The 18875-nt window shown below is 53.7% G+C and overlaps 1 protein-coding gene across 1 annotated transcript in view; it reads right to left on the bottom strand.

Moving 5' to 3' along the window:
- Positions 1-1851: 1851 nt before the first annotated feature.
- Positions 1852-18875, bottom strand: part of MDGA1 (MAM domain containing glycosylphosphatidylinositol anchor 1) — a 61658-nt gene continuing 44634 nt past the window's right edge. Inside the window, exons 8-17 of the mRNA XM_037519630.2 lie at positions 17537-17833; positions 16448-16732; positions 14850-15001; positions 13813-13990; positions 13538-13561; positions 12381-12533; positions 11893-12027; positions 7675-7805; positions 7374-7482; positions 1852-6677 (exon numbers count right to left, since the gene is read on the bottom strand). Coding sequence (XP_037375527.1) covers positions 6586-6677; positions 7374-7482; positions 7675-7805; positions 11893-12027; positions 12381-12533; positions 13538-13561; positions 13813-13990; positions 14850-15001; positions 16448-16732; positions 17537-17833 — 1556 coding nt within the window. The 3' untranslated portion in view covers positions 1852-6585. The remainder of the gene's footprint in view (positions 6678-7373; positions 7483-7674; positions 7806-11892; positions 12028-12380; positions 12534-13537; positions 13562-13812; positions 13991-14849; positions 15002-16447; positions 16733-17536; positions 17834-18875) is intronic.

Below are 18875 nucleotides of genomic sequence, written 5' to 3' on the forward strand. Positions count from 1 at the left end.
TCTGGAACTTCACCACTGAGATAACTACTGCTCATATCCCAGTGAATATTTTTTCAGACTTAAAAAACACACACACACATACATCCATACATGTCTTGTTATATTAAAAGATGAGGTAAAAGGCAGAATCCCTTCTAATTTGTCTTTCCCTCGCAGCGTTATGTTAGGATATCACTCAAAGGCTGTCCACACTGTGGGTATTTGACAGTCTCAGCCTGTCCCACTCAGGTTTTTCTCCATTTCTTTCTGCCTCCTGGATGAGAGTATATTGGTGTGGTGGGGGGCCTCTGCAAGGGTGGGGTACCAAGAGTGGAGTTCCAGGTAGTTTGTATAGATGGAATGAAGCTTTGCAGAGTACTGAGTCCACCCAGCTGAGCTTTCACTGACCTCATGGGGCCTTAGAGAAATGGGAAGATCAAAGCATTTTTTAAAAGACCTAAACTGCTAAAGAGACAGGGTGATAGACTCAGCGGTAGGATTTGCATTTGGGGGGCCTGCCAAGTTGACCTCAGAGCAGGGAGACATGCTGAGCACTGATAGGGCCGCAAGCCCTGGAAAGATGAATTTAGGAGCAGAGGGTTCAAGAAGCAGTGTGGAGGGATGCCTGTTCCCGAGGTTGGGGTGACTTCAAGGAGAAAAATTTTGACTTTTTTCTTGGATTTATTTATACACAGCCTCTCTCTGAAAAGGTGTTATGGTAGATTTCCACAGAGGACATATGTAAAAAGGTCAGTCAGCTAGAAATAGAAAAACAGGATCAGGGACAATTCCCACGTGAAGCGGAGGGCCACACGGCAAAGAACCCTGCTTCCCCCATCCCCTGGGGATGCACTGGTGAGAAAAGCTCAATGACCCCAAAGGGGCAGAGAAAGAGAGGATCTGGTTGTTGTGAAGGAACACTGGACCAGAGCCGCGGGCTAGATGGGCCTCCAGGTTCTTTCCCTTCCTAGTTTTATGAGTGTGGATAACCACAGCACCTTCTGAGCCTCAGTTTCCTCATCTATAAAAATGGGGGCGGGGTGGAGTGACTGTGAGTAACACAGGACTGTGTTCTGTAAGTTCCCAGACCAGCCTGCGTTGTTTGCATGGAACCTGCCCTTGGGCGGGGTCACTGTCACGCTGTGCACAGCTGTGCCCTGGGCACGGATGGACTGCCAGAGGGGTGATGGACAGAAGAACCAAGGAATATGTTCCTAGTGCCTGCCAACCCTCTTCCCCTCCAGAGTGAATTTTCTCAAGTCTTCTAGAGACAGCAGGCCCCAGGCAGCGATATTTATATCCATGACTCCCCAGTAGAATGCAGAGTGGACATGAACACAGAGATTGTGTGGGGGGCAGTGCGTGTAGGAGGCTGGTGGTGTGGGGTTTTGAGAAGAGAAAGGGCAAAGTTGGTAGGAGTGGCCAACCAGCTTTATTTCTCCTTCTTTGTCCTTTTTCCCTATCTCAAGTTTTCTAGGTCTCCCTTCCGCTTAGAAGATTCCTTCTGCCCCAGGAGACAAGCACCATTCTTTACACCTCTCCTAAATGTCTGCTCTTTAGAGAAGTTTTCCCCATAACTTCCAACCCAAATAAGAACCCCTGCTTCCCTTCTTTCATTGCACCAATTTTATTTGTAATGACATATGTCCTGGAATGATTGTTACCTCAGTATCCATCTCCCCCACTAAACAGGAGCCCCACAGAGGTTGGGTTTGGCTCATATTCACTGAAGAACAGATGAATGAGGACACCTGGGTTCATGGGATTGGAGCCCAGGATACTGGATCCGTGGTAGCTGATGCTATGAGAAGGGCTTGCTCCAGGGGGCTGAGAGGCACCCCCCCCCGCCAGCCTCTCACCCATACCCCCTCCCAGTCTGGCCTGCCCTCCCTGCTCATCCCTGGCCTATCTGCCCCCAACACACACAGCCTGACCCAGAATGCTAGAACACTGCAGCTTTATTGATTGAAACAACCGCGTCCGCAACTAGAGGTTACATTTGGGGGTGAGGTGAAAGAGGGACAAAGAGGGGATAGAGACTGGGGTGGAGACAGAGAACAAGGCAAAGGGGTGAGGGCAGGGTTGTGTAATTAAAACAACCCCAATACCTTTCACCCGTTAATGAGGGTCTCCTGTTGTGCTTTTACCTTGGTGGTGGGGTGGACCTGGGCAGGAAGGGCTGGCTTTTCTCCCAAGTCATTGAGGCCTCAGGGCTGGAACAGTCCCCTCCTTCCCTACCCCTTCCCCTGGGTTGGAGGTAAAGGCCTTGGTGAGCTGACCACCGGGGGGGCAGGAACGGTGCTTGGAGACCACTGGGGCAGAGGGGCCAGCAGACCTGGGCTGAGATGGTGATTATGTGGGTGGCTAATGGCAAAGGGTCTTCCCAGTAGGACCCCTGGGAAATGAACGCAGGTGACACGAGGGAGACAGGGTGGCCATGGGCACGTGTTGTCTCTCTGGACCTCAGCTTTCTCACCTGTGCAGCGGGGGCACTGGGCTAGATGGTCTCTAAGGTCCCATCCAGCTCTAAGGGTCCGGGGATTCTCCGGAAAGAGTGGTCCTTCTGCTCCAGCACACACCCTCACACACACACCCTCACAGATACACACACACCCCCTCATGCATACACACACACCCTCATGCATATACAAACCCTCACACACACACCCTCACACATACTGACTCAACAGAGAGGGATGCTATCCAGCCTTTGAAAATGGGGATGGCTCCCTGGGATCCAGAACCTCAAGCAGTGGTCCCACGGGGACTCTTCAGAGCAGGTTCACCCACCCCTTTCCCTGGGGACAGACCTTGGGAACGCTGCCCCCCACCTGGGCTGTCCAAGAAGAAAACACAAGGATTAGCCCTCCTCCGTCAGGCCCTCCTGATCCTTAGGGGGGTGTCAACAGGATGAGGACACCAGGACACCTTCATTCCCAGCCCAGGCTTCTGTGAGACAGAGGGGATGGGAGGGTAGGGGACACAGAGTCCCTTCTGTCAGGGAGCCCAGGGCGGGAGGCAGCGGCTACAGCCAGTGTGGGCATAGGGCAGGAACAGGCAGCCTTCAGGTGGCACCCAGAAATGACCTGGGATGAGAATCCAGGATTTGAGGCAAGGAGATGGTGCCAAGCCCAGGGCAGGTGTCCAACATCTGTACCATCAACAGGGTAGTCTGAGCAGGCCTGTGGCAGGAGACCTCAGGGGCTCTGCTCAGTGGTGTGACACCCCTAAGGCTATAAGCTCTGGCTTCCAAGGCTGGTTCCATTTGTGTGACCTTGAGTCAGTCCCTTGCCCTCTCGTGGCTTCACTTTTCCTATCACATCATGAGAGTCTGGACCTCTGGGGCCCACGCCACACTCACAGCCGAGACAGGGGCTTTCACAGGGAGAAAGGGAAGTAAAATGGAAAGAGGAGCCAGGGCCATCCCAGAGAGGTGAGGAGGGCCCAGAAGGAGGAGCTTGGTCTGCTGACAGCCCTGCACCTCCAGGTCCCAAGGAAGGACAGTTAAGACAAGACTCTCCTCCTACCTGTACATACCTGGCCCCAGGAGTTTCTTCTCCTCCAGAAACCAACCTGGAGGGGGTCAGAGTGAAGGGACACTGAAGGGTGACCCTGGATTCCTCATTTTAAGGCCACAAAATGCCTCAGCCACCCTGACACAGGGGGAAGATTGCCACCGGGGAGATGCACTGGATCCAGCCAGTCTTGTCTCCCCGGACTGGGCTCTTCATAGGCCACCTACCAACACACAGGCGCTGACATGCGCTGGCACAGAGACACCCAGCACAGGCGACACTGGCACCAAGGTGCTGACTCACTGATACACAAACGATGGCTCATACGTCACCAGAGACACTCACTCAGTCCCACAGAGTGGCACAGTTCCAGGCACACACATCACACACTGAGTGCTTACACACATCGACACCCATATTGCCTACAAACCCGCTGATGTGCATGTGCGCATGCACACACACACATACACACACACACACACGCACGAGGACCTGGGACTCAGCATCTCATCGGGCCACTGTGAATCCAGACCGCTCCACCCTCGAGTCAGTCTCACCATCACTTTGCACTCTCTGCCCATGTGACTATGCCCCCTTCTCCAAACAGATGAACAACTCGGGGGCCACGTGTATGCTGTTCATCTCAGCAACATACACCAAAGATGTGGAGGAGAACAGGGGAGACATTTCCCATCATGGAGCAGCCAGGGCTCTGGGTACATTCATAGGCCATTTGAGGAAAGGAGGCACAGGGCTCTGTGTCCGGCTGTCCAGTCATGCAGAAGTCACATGACAGGCCGCAGAGGAAGCCCCACAGGTTGAGAGGCCAGTGTTCCCATCTCAGGTTTTCCTGATGCTTTTAAACATTTCTGTTGCCAGATTGATTCTAGTCCAATTAAATCAGGAACTCTGGGTGGAGCCCCAGCATTGGTGCTTTCTAAAAGACCCTCTGGTGGTCCTGTTCCACAGCCAGGTCTGGGAACCATGGATTTCTAGAACTCATTCCGCTGGGCCAAGCCTGCTGAGTGATTTCCATAACATGCCCACTTGTGCTGGGCACAAGGTTGGGGAGGGTGGGGAGAGGGTTGGAAGGCTCAGAGGAGGAGCTCACAGTCTAGTTGGGGCAACAGACCCGGCACAGATGGGACAATTAGGGAACAATACTCAGCAGGCACAACAGAAGGCTGTTCTGTAAACCTGGGATCACACATTTCGGACAGAGGTCCTGCCTGGGCCGGGAAAGTAGCCACACTGGTCGGGTTTCAGGAGGCCCCACTCCAGCCCTGGCCCGGCCACACAGCAGCTGTTGATGATGATAACACAGACCTGGCAGAGCAGCGAGATGGGCAGCATTTGCTTTGGTTCCCTGCCTGCCTGGCATCACACTGCTGCCCTGTGTCTGCATCTGTCTCCACCAAACGCTCAGGAGAAGGCCGGGACACCCCCACACTGAAGTGCTTACATTTCAAAAGGGTTATCTGTAAGCTCTTTGTCATCTATAGGGGATGACAGATAGAAATTCATGTGGTGGCAGGCGGCTTGAGATCAGAGAGGAGGGCGGGGAGCAGTCTATTTGGCCAGCACCCTATAAACATTCATGTTACTCATGAATATTGACATGCATGCTGACGTACACAGGCCCTCACAGAGCTCGTGCACAGCCTGGTCTCAGACACGTGGGAATAGTCACACACCCAGACACATATCTGCACCCACTTGCGCCCAGAGATGCACCCACAGCACCACACTGACACAGATGGACACACACACAGACACACACAAACACACAGACACAGGGCCACATGCACACACGCAGGAAGACTCACCCTGGAGAGTGCTGGGCCTTCTCTCCCCCATGGACAGCTGGGTTGGGGCTCAGGGGTGATACTGAGGAACAGAGGTCACACCCATCTCAGGCTCTTACCCCAGGCCCCAAGGACAGGGAGGCCTCGCAAAGCTCCCAGGGAACATTGTGACCAACTACCCTATCCCCACTCTAACTCTATAATGCCCCCCTTCTATACTGATCCTGGGCAGGGAAGAGAACATCAACTAGACCATGCTTCGCAGTGGGGGACAAGGACAGTCCCTACCCACCGCTTCCTATGCAGGAACACCTTCAAACCAAGTATATAAGAAATGGAGGCTCCATTCTACTCCCAAATTCAGTATCTGAGATGAGGATACAAAATTGCAAAGGCAGAACTTCTCTTCTGTCTTTCTCAAAGTCAAGCCTCACCCCAGAAGAAGGCTGGTCTCTGGCTCCTTGGAGACACAGCTCAGAGCTGAAGTTACCAGCTGACTAGGGGACTGTGGTCTCAGCAATCCAGCAGTTTGCAGGGTGGGGTGCAGTGGGGTGGGCCAGGATGGTGAGAAGTGTCCATCTTCATAATGCCCAGGTTCAAGACCCTATGTTGGGTCCCTTCAAAGAGCACACAGTGAGGGAAGGGGAATATGACATCCCAGAAACAACCTAGGGGGTCCGGGTGACCTGGGGTCTCTACCTTCCGGCCCTCACCCTGGGCATGCAGCAGGTGTCTCACCTCCCATGCTGTCCCCTACACTGGGACGTTCAAAGAACTCACAAAGTCCTGCCTGGTCCCGCCTGCCCTCATCCCAGGGAGTCCCCGAGTTCAGCAAGGGTAGGGCCCCATGTATCCTTCTCTTTAGGTTCCCTTCTGGTAAAGCCACTGGGCTTTGGGGTCAGGGGAAGGTCAGAAACACGCCACAGGTACAGCCAGGACAAGGCCTAGGTCGTGTCAAGGTCCTGGGGTGGCAGACGCCAATTGGGCGAAGTCCCCTGTCTCCGCAGTAAAGAAGGTGCTGGCAGGTTGGATAGAAACTTGTGCTTTAATATATCTCTGTGTGTGTGAGTGTGGGTGTGTGAGTGTGTGCGTGTGTCGAACGACCGTCCCCAGGGCCTTAGTGCTGGGCCTCCGTCCTTGTCCTCTGCTTGTCCTTGAAGCCAATGCAAGCCCCCTCCTGGTGGGCCAGCCCTGCCCCTGGGCACCCCAGCTGGCGGGGGTCAGTCTTTGGTACGATGCGGACACTTTGGTGTGCCGGGGGCGGGGTAGGGGCCACGCAGCTCTCATCATCTCTGCAACGCCAGGAGGAAGATGGCCATGGGCCCCCAGAACCGCAGGCGGGGCTGGCAGGGGGCTCCACTGCCCGGCATCACCACCACTGCGATGGGAGAGAGAAGGGAGACAGGCCAGGGCTCTCGTCAGCTCGGCAGGCCCAGGGAGTAGCAGGCAGGCAGGCAGGTCATAGGCTGGCGGGTTACTCTCCCTTCTCTCTTTCGGGGTAGGGTGGGGGGCTGAGGGTGGATACTGCCATCAATGCTCATCAGACACACTTATAAGCACAGATGTGAGGTGCGTGGTTGGAGGTTAACTTGGCCTGCTGGGCTCCAGATCCTGGCTCTTCGGCTCACTAAGACACGGGCAATTTACTCAACCTCGGTGGGCCTCAGCTTCCTCATCTGTAAAATGATTCTAACTGTAAGCAAGAGCCTCAAAGACCACTGTGAAGATTAGAGACCAGACATACACTGGTAACAGCTCAGTAAACTCGAATTGTTATCGCTGGAAATACCTGGCCTTGGGGGTGGGGACGGGGCATGTTCACATCTGGACATACCAGACATACCAGACACGTGTTCAGACACAGGCCTGAGGCACTTTGTATAAATAACTCAGTAAGCTCGCAGAAGGGCTCTATGGTCTTTTCATGGCTCCATAGCTGGAGCCAGGGGTCTCAAGTGTTCACACTCTCACAGATATAAGCATCCCAGAAACCCTAGAACTCCCCGACACAGAAAGATGCCACCCACACTGCCCGCCACAGGCCAGGTGCCTCCACTCCCTTCCCATCTTGCACCTTTATTGGGATCCATCTGCTTCCGGGGACACTCTCCCTTCTTCAGCGTGACGTCATCTATCGCGATATCCCCTAGGTAGCCAGAGCCTCGAACCCCCTCAAAAATAATCTGGGGTAGGGTCAGAGAGCAGGGAGCAAGGGTTAGGGAAGTTCTGTGGGCACCGAAGGTCCCCTTCCCCTCAATCTACCTAGGGGTCCCCACCTTTCCTCAGCTCCCAGGAACAAGCACGAGGCCTTCCTACCTTTTTCCTGACCAGAACAATCCCCCAGGGGCTGGGAGAGCCTTCAGAGGCTCACTCACCTGGAAGGGCCCGCTGGGGTTGATGGGCACATGCGCCTGCTGCCACACGTTGCCCTTATTGCCGCTGAGGGTCCAGGCGTGTGTGTCCAGGGCCCCTCTGTTCCGGGTCCGCACCAGGAGGTTGAGGGAGCCTGTGTAGGTTTGAGGAGAGAGGGGCAGTGAGGTCTAGACAAGGGCACCCCATCCGTCCTCATTCACCAAGCCCCTCCCCTCCCACTGCCCCTACTGGACAGGACCTTCTCCCCAATCCCAGACTAGTCCAGTGTCCCAGGGGAACCCCAACATGGGAAAGACAGAGGCAGCAGCAAGACTTAGTTCATCAGGATAATTTGCACATTTTCTTTCATTTCTTTCCTTCCTTCCTAATCAGTTAATCCCTCCCCAGCCTACCCCCTGACCTCCCTTCCCTCCCCCCAGATCCCAACCTTTCCCCTCGAGAAGGGAACTGTCTCAGGGTAGTGGGGCCTGTGCCTGAACAAGGAACACGATTCCCAAAGCACAAAATGCAATGCCTGGTAGGACACGACGCATGGATGGCTTCTGGATGCTCAGAAATGGACTTTAAATTTTTTTGAATTGAAAACACACTTCTATGTGTGTTTTAAGAGGTGCCTAGCTAGCTCTCTAAACCCACAATTTCTCTAACATTGATGCTTAGAACAAAGCTAAGAAAAAAAGAGTAAGTTGAGTTAAAGAAAGGTATTTATATATGTGCTAAAAATAGTATAAAAACAGCAACAATGCAATTTTGGTGGCATTAGCCTGTGGGTGCTTAGCCCATTTTCCCACAGCCACAGGGCTCTAGAATTCTGGAGGTACTGAGGGGACTGGAAGAGAGGGAGGGGATCATGGCTTAGCTAACTGAGACAGCCAATACCATGTCCCCTCCCTGGCTCTTCCAGCCCACCTCAAACCCCCTTGACACGAATGCTCTGGGTGGGAGGGAAGAGGAATCAATCTTAGACAGTGCCTGGTGGCTGGCATTTCCATGGCGCTGCCCATAGACAAAGCCACACCATCTGTGATACCAGATAGGCCCCTGGTGGGGGAGAGCCACCAAATGTTACCTGCTGAGATGAAAGGAGTTGGCTTGGATCAAGGAGAGCCAGCAGACACAAGGTCTGGGGACAGCTGGTGCCCAGAGCTGCCAGGAGGGGTGTGAGGGGTGCGGAGAGGAGGGGCAGGACAGCAAGAGACACCCCTTCCCTAGCAGCAGGTCCAGGCTGGGGTGGGGGACCCTCACCAGCAGATGGGGTCATGAGAGTGCTGCAGGCACCCCCAAGGTGCCCAGAGTAGCCCGGAGGTGCCATGATGGCTTCAGCAAGGGCCCAATTCAGAGTCTGCTCTCTTCCCCCCTGCTCCAACCCCCTAAAATCTAGCCTCAATTCCCTCAATTCTTCTTCTTCCTCCTCTACCATCCTGACCCAAGGACCATAAAGGGGGAACCCCAGCTTTTCACTGCTCAAACAAAAATTTGAATTTCTGCCCTTCCCTGAGCATCCATCCCATCGGCTGCCGGATTTCCCTGCTCAGGGCTTCCTGACAGCCTGTCACCAGAGTCAGCCCTGGTGAGCATTCAAGAAATTCAGCCTCTCCTAACAACAGGCTTGCTCACTACATTCTTCCCCATCTTCCTTTTCACCTTCAAAGCCAAACCTAATGACATGCTGGAGCCTGGATGTGCTCCAGCTTCCCTGCCTCTGGGCTTTTGCTCAAACTGCCCCCCTGCTTGGCATGGCTTCCCCTACCGTGTTCCCCTGGCCAACTCCTTCTCATCCTTCAAGGCTCTCTGAAATATGACCTCCTCCAAGAAGTCTTCCCAGGCAGGAGTTAGAAGCCTTCTATGCTTCCTGTGGACTCAGTCTTTTTACAATAGCCCCTGAGGCCCAAACTACCCTTTGCTCTGCCTTGTGTCAGTTACTAGAATTTATGTCTTCTCCTTATTTGACTCCTAGAGGGAATGTCTGAGTCAAATTGCTATTGGTTCTCAATAGTCAACTAACAAATTAAGACTTTCCATGGCTACCATCAAAGATTTTCATAGAATCTCAGAGTTAGAAGTTACCTCACAGTTCATCCAGCCCTCCCTATCATTCATTCATCCAGTCATCCATTCACTCAACTATTCGAGCACCACTGTATGCCAGGCACTGTCCTAGACTCTAGAGATACATCGGTAGGTAAGACAGAGACCCTGGCCCTCTTGGTGCTTACACTCTATTGGCAGTAAGCATTACAGAGCAAATCATACAGGAAAAGGGATAGAGAGATAATTTAGAGGTGTTTGCTAAGGAGACATGAATGTGGGCAAGGGAAGAACATTCTAGGCTGGGGGAACACCATGAGCAAAGGTCTTGAAGGTAGGGATTGTATTTAAAGAAAAGTAAAGTATTTAAATACTCTAGTATTTAAAGAAAAGCAAGGAGACCAGTGTGCTGGAGCCAGTCGGGTGCTAGCAGAACAGGGCATTTTCTACAGGGGTAGAAAATGAAGTCAGAGAAGCAGGCAGGGTGGGATTAGGTATAGGAGGGCTAGAGAAGATGGCAATGGAAGGGGACTGAAACAGTCCCTCCCACAGCATCCCTGCAGGACAGGTCTCCAGGCCAGGGACAGGATAGCCCATTCCTTTGCTCTGATACTTTCAGGGTCTTCCATAGGTTGAACTCAAATCTTCCTTCCAGAAAATTTTACTGGTATTTGTTCTAAGGGGAACATGGCAGAAACTCTGGCTCCCCAGGGCAGTCTCCATTCCCAGGTATCCAGCATCCCGGCTCATAAGGCCTGATCTCCAGGGGCCTTACTAGACCCAGCAGACTCCTCTTGGCAGCTAAGGCCCCAGTGTCATTCCTGACTTGGGGGGAAAATGGCCAACTGTCCTGGTTTGCCTGAGACATGGGACTCTTTAGTGCTAAAACTAGGGTTAACCAGAGTTAGTTTGCATGGGCTGGAAACAAGAGAGCTGGGGAGCCCTCACCTATCCCAGGGAAGGCTTCTCTTGAACTCCAGACCCGGCCACAGGCAAACTGGTTTGTGTGGATGGTCTGGGGCCCCTGGATGCAAACTTTCCATCCCATCCCATTTTAGCTGAGCAGGTCAGCTTGACCTATCCTGTGAGCAGTGGTGTTTTCTCCATAATGAGCCGTTAGATTCATTCTAAATGAACATCACTTCCTCTCCTGTCTAATCCAGAGACACAATGAAGTTTTGTGGTCTGATAAGGCATGACTGGAAACACATACAGAGACAAACAGGAGGCAGAACAGCGTGTATAAGATGGGGGAAATAGAACACATATGTGCTGGCTTCTATATGCATAAAGTACTTCTGGGAAGTTGCCCCAAAACTCTGACACTGTGATGGCCTCTAGGGAAGGGGTCTAGATGGCAGGAGCAGGGTGGGACAGCACTTCCATTACCTTTTGACCTATGCAAAATATATTACCTTTCCCATAAATTAAGAAATGAGTACATAAATAATTTTTAAATGGTCATTTCCTGGCTAGTGGAGTCTTCCCTAGCCAGTTCCCCAGAGGTCTCCCTGTTACCAGCCGTGCTGTCCCCTTCCTTCTGCTGTGGACATGACTTGTCACAGTTCAACTTGGGGTTAATGTCCATCTCTCCCAAGGTGCCAAGAGGACAGTAGCTTGTCCCTTGTGCCTGGCACAGGGCAGGGGCTCGGGAGTGACGGCTGCCATTGATAGATGGCACCCCTACCAGTGCCATCTCTTCCCAAAGGTTCACACCCACACTCTCACAGCTCATGTCACAGCACCCTTCATGAGCTTGGGGGAATCAGACAGAATTGGGTTGCAATGTGCTATGCGGTCTTGGGCAAATGCTTAACCTCCACAACGTATATGGTAACTCCTCCTCCGCCTGGTGGTTGTGAGGATTAAGGAGACCCCAGATGTACCACGTGCGGTACATCAGATGCCCCCACCCCCTAAAGGAGTTCAATCCATGTAGCTTCTTGGCTGTTTTTCTCTACCCCCTCCAAGACTTCCAGCACATCCTGCTGGAGCCATTTTCTTTGCAGACTCAGGCTATATCAAACCTCAGTAGTGCTGGCTCTGGACTCCTCCCTGCCCCCTCTCCACAGCCCTCCAAGGATCTGTGATTCAGCTGAGTTGGGAACCCAGTCCCTCACCTCCTGTAGAAGGCCTCTCGCCTCCCTGCCCCAGCACACACTGGGGGCAGATTAGCTGGCCTCCCAACTCACCAATGTGTTTTCCATACATGTGGTAGAAGAAGGAGACGCAGTAGAACTTGGCGCTGGCATTGTACAGGGGGCTCACCAACCGGGCTCGGTCCCCCAGCTCCCGCGGTCTTGATGTCTCAATGAACATGTAGTAGCCTATAGGGGAGGGGAGATGTGCCAACAGGGATACCTCACCCCACCTGGGCCTCTTTCCACCCAATTCCTTCTCTACCTTAGCCCCAGCTGTCTGAATCCCAGCCTTACCCTATCCCACCCTGTCCTCCCTGCTTCCCAAAACAGAAGTCCAGGTCAATGTTCTTGGCTTAGTTCTTAGCGTTGCTGCAGCTCCTCTTCGTCCTGACACTGTGTCAGGGCAGAACCATCTTCCCCCTCAAACTGGGGCTCTCTAAGGGCAGGACTGTGCCTCTGCCCTTAGACTAGACATAGATCCCAGGCAATAGGCCCCTGAAGCTGTCCTCCATTCTAAATATAGCAGGCCAAGTCCTCACCCTCAGGAGTGCCGCTGATGTCAGTGGGGGGCCCGGTGTTAGGGGAGCGCTTGGGGTTCTGAGTGAGGGCATTCTGCCGCGTCCAGTCAAAGTTGTCTGTCAGATCTTGGGTGTAGCCACATATCTTCTCATCCTCAAAGTGACAGGTGTTGTCTGCATTGGGTGAGGCATAGGGGTGAGACAAAGAGGGTCAGCCTGCTTAGGTCCCCTGGTCCAGTTCTGCCCTCCTGGCCACCTCTGAGGCAGCTCCCAAGCACCTAAGCCATCAGCACTCGTGAAACCAGGCAATGGAGACCCTGATAAATTCATTTCTGGAACAGCACTGCTTAACTAATTTGTGCCACAGACCCTTCTGGCAGCTAGTGCAGTTACAGACTCCAACTCAGAATAATGATTTTAGATGTACACGGTGAAATACACAAGGAAATCAATTATGTTGCAACATAGCTTTCAAAGTACTTAAAAAACAAATTTTTCATATAATAATAAGTGGGCTTCTCCATTATCTAATTAAATCACAAGATCTAGTGTTAGGTCTAATAATGGCCAGAGTTTTGAGAAACTAATGAATGTAAATGATATTTAGAGACGGTTGCAACAACTTTAAGGTGATGGGGAAACATCGGATTTCTGCTGAAGACAGTCACGGGGACGGAGTATAATTCTGTGGTATGCTGCCTGCATTCATCACTGAAGCACATGTTAAATTTCTGCTACAGATCAGGAAAAATAAAGAAGTAATTGTATGCCCTTCCAGGTTTCAAGTTCATGGGCTCCCTGAATTCTGTACACACATCTTTTGGGGGCCATGATTTCATTGAGGGACTCCTACCCCAGGGAACAGAAGATAAGGATTGGCCTCTATTTTTCTTTGGGGGACAGTGATTGGTGCAGAGTGAGGATGACAGGGCCCAAGTTAGGATGACAGGGTCCCGGACATCACTTCTCCACTCCCTAAAAACCCTCACCTATATTTAAGCCCCAGAAAAAATACTGGATGCAAATATCTCTGAACCCAGCCCTGCTGCCTTCTGCTTCTCCTTGCAGCTGCTGGCCGGCACCCCATTCTCTCCAGGAATCTCTAGGGGGCCATTCCTCCACCAAGGAAGGCTTTGTGTCCCTAAAAGGAAGGAGAAGTGGGTGGGGGGATATCTCACCTGACAGGTTGGGAGAGTTGATGGCTGAGGAAAAAAAAGCAGGAAAACCACGTCAGAATGAAACCAAATGGGGTTTGCAGGGAGAGCCAGGGTTTTGGGACCAAAGGCAGGGTGCCCAGAGTCAGGACAGGGGGGCTAGCGGGGCCTGGCCTGCAGTGATAGTGTGGGACACTGCACGGTGGGAAACCCCAAGCTCAGGAACCATATGGGCAGGGTGGAGGCACCCCTGGGGCATGAGATGGACCCACCCTTCCCACCCTCCCATCGCCACCTACGCTCAGTATAGTGGATGATTCGGGAGGCCATGTCCCCGGCCCCGAAGGTAGTGTAGGGCGTGAGGCGGACCTCGTAGCTATGAGGCACGCGGAGGTCAGTCAGAATGTACTCCAGCAGCTGCCCTTTCTCCACACGCCGCACTGGGATGGCCTTCACCATGGCATTGTGCTGATTCAACTGTAGATACAGGGAGTTGTCAGAGGCAAACAGGCCACACCCTCCACCAGAGCATCATCTCAGGCCCTGGCGTGACTTGGGGGGCAGCTTCAGGGAGCAGAGAAAGCAATGAATCAAGAAGCCAGGCCCCCAGTTTCCTCATTTGGGAGAGCCATTATCCCTTCCATGCCTACCTGCCTGGGTGATCTTAATAAAAAGCGATGGCAAAACATCCAGTGCAATTAACATGTGCTGGGTACTATCCTAGTGCTTTGCAATTATTAACTCCTTTTCCCCCCAAATAATAATCCCATAAAGTAGAATATTATAATTACCTTCATTTTACAGATGAGGAAACTGAGGCCAAACAGATGGAGCTTGCCCCAGGTCATCCAGAGCTGGCTCCTGGGTTAGGCAGTCTGCCCTAGAGCCACACCCTTAATCTCCATACCAACTACCCCTTGCACTGGCAGAATCACAGAAAATAAGGCTGGACACAAGGCCAGCATAATGGCTCTCGTCTCGCATTCTAGAGACCCTGGGGAGAAGACAAAGCTCCAGCCTTAAACTCCTGACCAAGGGAAGTATATTGTAGTGTGTGAGCAGAGCTGGCTCTGCCCCCTTCCTCCTCCCATGAACCCAGCAGACTCTTGCCCAAGTCTCAGGCTGTGCTCAGAGCATGGGCCCAGAAAGGACAGGTCCCCAGTGACCCTAGCTCCTGCTGCTGTGGACAGGACACGTTCTTTCTCACTCTGAAGTGTTGTCTCTAAGAGGGTCAAGGGGTGCAAGCGCTGTCTCCAACCTCTCCCCCTGGCTTGATGAGCATTCCCAGGGTCAGCCTGCACCCGGCCCGTGCCTCCCACCCCAGCCCTCGGCCCACCTGGCGGACACTGAGTCTGTAGTTGAGCACAGGGTCGACAGCGTCAGGCTCCCTCTGGGTCCACTGCAGCACGTAGGAGTAGTTCTTGGACAGCTTGTGGCTGCGGGTGGGGTTGGGGGTGTCGAAGTAAAACTCCGGGCTGTAGGCTTTGGCTGAGAGGGTGGGGATGGGGGGCATGGGGCCGTGGAGGGAGAGGGGTGGGGAGAGACACAGAGAGAGGAGGCACCAGAGAGGGAGACCGAAGAGGGTGGGACAGAGAGAGGGTATGGGGAGACAAAGAGAAAGGAAATATTGTGAGGAGAGATGGTGTGAGAAGAGGCGATTGGGGAGAATGAGGGTGGGGTGGGGAGGCGGGAGATGGGGAATTCCGGGAGGTGTATTGGCGAGAACAGAGGCAAGGCAAAGGTAGAGGAAAGGGAATTTGGGGGAGACAGAAAAGAAATGTTAGAAAGATACAGGGAAAGAGGATTGGAGAAAAGACAGGAGAAGTCAAGGATATTGAAGAAAGGATGAGAAGAGAGGAATGGAGAGGCAAAGAGGTGGGGAGACAGGGAGAGTGTGGGAGAAGAGGGGAGAGGGGAGGAGGTGGGAAATGTCACAGGGGCTTCTAGCTGGTAGGGCTGGGTGGGGTGTGGAGGGGCTGGGGAGGCGGCCAGTGCTGGGGTCCTGGCCCCTGCTGCTGAGTAAGGCGATCCAAACAAGAGCTACAGGTGCCCCAGGCGCTTGGGGGCTGCTGGGAGAGCTGGGGGTGCGGTGGAAGAGGCAACAAGCACGGTGGGGCTCTCTTCCTGGGGCACTGCCACCAGCTCTGACAGGGAGCCGGCTCTCCCCAAATGGAAGAAGAGAAAGGGGCGTCAGTAACTCCATCAGCCTCCCTCCGTCCCCTCCATCTGACCACGACCTGCACCCCTTTCTGAAGCCCCAATCAGCCCACCGGGGAATGACTTGGAGAGATGGGGCTGAGAGGGAATCCTGGGCACCAAGGAGCTTGGGCTTCTTGGGGGACAGCTCGGGAAAGGTGCGCTAGCTGGCCCAGCGCCCCTCAGGCCATTCCAGAGAAGCGGTTCAGGGCCGTCTTCTCTCCTCTGAGCTGCAGCTCAGGCCCCTTCTTTGGGACCGGGGAAGCGGAAAGAGAGGCGTCTCAGTCCTAAATCTCTGGGGTCAAGGGCGGAGCAGGAGGGGCTGGAAGCCTGAAAGCGGATATGGGGCGGGGCCCGGGGATTGGTGGGCGTGGCTACAGGTGCCGTCGTCGGGCGGGGCCTGAAGCCAAGAGCCCGGACTGGACGTAACTGGAGGGTGTGCCTCAGGTGGGCGGGCGGGGCTCGGCGCCGCGTGAATGTGCTGCCAAAGGACAGGACCCTGCGCCCGCAGGACGAGAGAGGTGAAACCGAGGCTTAACCGAGGAGGGGTTTGCAAGGGGTAGGGTTGTCAGAGGTCAAGGAAGAGGGCTGAGCTAAAGGGGGCGGGGCTTAGCGCAGGTGTAGGTGGGCTGCAAAGGGGCGCAGCCCAGGCCGAGGGTGGGCAGAGTCGGAGTCGGGGCGGAGTCTGGTCCTCGCTGCGAGCTTAGTTGAGCGGGGAAGGACCGACCGGATGCTCACCCGAGACCTGGAAGAGGCAGGCGGCGGAGCCCACGTCGTTGGAGACGCTGCACTCGTAACTGCCGCTGCTCTCGCGGGTGACGGCGTCGAGGCGCAGCTCGGAGTGGTCGGGGGCCTCGGCTGCAACCGGGATGGCGGGCGGCGGCGGCAGCAGCTGCCCTTTGAAGCGCCACACGGCCGAGGCGATGCGCTGGGGGCTGCCTCGGAGCAGCGAGCAGCGCAGGAGCACGGGCCGGCCCAGCGCCTGGCGCACGTCCTGAGAGCTAGGCTCCACCTCCGGAGGGACTAGGGGCGGGGGCGGCGGTCAGCAGGGCCTCCCCCCCCCCCCAGGGTTCTGACAGCTGCCCCCCTCTCCCCGCCGAGAGACGACTCACTAGCCCCCACTCCCGTGACCCCCAGCCTGGAAGCATTTCAGGGCAAATACACACTCGAAACACACTCAAGATCGCCACACTCATGCCTCCCAGATCTGCAATTCCCTCCGGGCATTCCCTTCAGCCACGCTTCCCAAGCCTCTGTGCTTGCCTTAAGCGGTCCCCTTACTCCCATCCCCAAGAAGAGCAGCTTAATGGTGGGGTTTAGAGGTGGTTTCCTGGAGCTAGGTGGTTTAAGGCTCAAATCTCAGTTCTGCTTCTGTCTAACCGGGAGATCTTAATCAAATTACTTCTCTGTGACTCGGTTTCCCTATATGTATATGAACTCTTCATAAAGCTACGGAAGGTAAATGAATTGGTGCCTTGAAATGCTCTTAGAACAGGGTCAGCACACGATTACTCATGGTTACACAAGCAGACACAACGTGTTCCCCTTGACTGTCCTTCCTCCTCCTTCAAACCCCCATTTCCACCTGTCCAGATTATGCCTTCGCTCACTGGGTCCCTGGGAATGAAGATGGTGAGACACTTGATGGTGGGAGCAAGTCCAAGGCCACAGACCTCCATGTCTTAGGGCACGGAGGTGTTAAGGAGCAGAGATACCAGCAGTAGGTGAGGGGGTTTGGTTGGACTGAGGTCGGTGAAGAGGTGACTAGGGGCAAGCCTGGCTGGGAACCCTGATGGATCGCTCAAAAGTTGGGGCGATGGGACTCACACTGCACGTTCAGCTGCACCTGGGCCTCACGGGAACGGACGTTGAAGCCATTGTAGCGAGCGGTCTGGCAGCGGTAGGTCCCACTCATGTCGCGGCTCACCCGCTCCAGCCGCAGCTTCCCGTCGGGAGTCTCTTCCAGGGGCAGCCCCGAGGGCAGCAGCGCAGCCTCCTTATCCACCCGGGACCACAGCACAGGCGGCCGCGGCTTGCCCCGCACCTCGCACTGCAACTCGGTGGGTGAGCCCTCGCGCACAGTCACTACTGCCCTGCCCTTGGGCACGCTGATGGTGGGCGGCACTGCAGGAGGTGGGGGGAGCGGTAGGGGAGGGGTTAGAGCTCCTCCGTAGCTTCTGCTCTTGGGCTTCTAATTCTCTCCCCCTGTGTTCCAGCCTCCCTTCTCACCCCAAGGTGTTCCCTATAGAACCTTCAGTATCTCCAAAGCAGAACCCACCTCCCCAAATCCTCCTCCACCTCTTGGGTCTTTACTTCTTAGTCTCCCAGTTAAGAAAGACAGCTGAAGTTGTCCTGGTTTACTCCTTCTTTGACCTTATCCCAGTATTACTGATGTTGAGGATTCCACTTTTTAAACAGTTCTACTAATCTCTCCTCTCAAACCCCTCTCTGCTGCACACTGGGTCTGCCCTCCACCTTCTTCTTGGAGTGTAATCACAAACAGAGAGCCTGTCTCCCAAAATTCTGACTCTTCCAAAGTAATAGAATATCTGGTTTTTAGCAAGGCACACAATCAGACTAAAGAACATCTCACTCAACGTGCATTATGGTCATGTGACTAAATTCTGGCCCATGAGATGTGAAGGAAAATAAGGATCTTTTAAGGGAGAGGTACGCGCTCTGATTTCTCCCCAGGCTGGAATGCAGCTGCAACTGGCAGGTACTGAGGATACAGAATAACAAGACAAGGTGGGGCCTGGGGCCTGGAGAACTTGGTGGAGCACAGTTGCTGTTCCAGGCTGGACTGCTCACTTTTACGTAAAGAAATACACATCAAGTGTGATGAAATCACTATTATATAGGATTCTTCTGTTATTCACAGCCAAACAGAATCCAACCCAACACATCACCCAAATAGAAGGTCTTTGAAAGACTTCAGTGGGTCCCATTCTACATTACATCCAACAAATTTAAATATCTCATATTAAATATAACTTGTAAGACAAGACAATAAAGGCCCAGCTATTTAGCTAGCTATTCATATTGATATTTAGGCTATAATTTATATTCTGTAAACACATACACATTCATTGGCTTTAATTTTGCAGTTTTTTCTTTGTATTTTGGCACCAATTAGTTTATTTTTCCAGATCTAAACCATTTCCAC

The sequence above is a fragment of the Talpa occidentalis genome, unplaced genomic scaffold, assembly GCF_014898055.3.
Source record: "Talpa occidentalis isolate TD23 unplaced genomic scaffold, MPIMG_talOcc4v2.1 talOcc4.2, whole genome shotgun sequence".
NCBI classification, from domain to species: domain Eukaryota; kingdom Metazoa; phylum Chordata; class Mammalia; order Eulipotyphla; family Talpidae; genus Talpa; species Talpa occidentalis.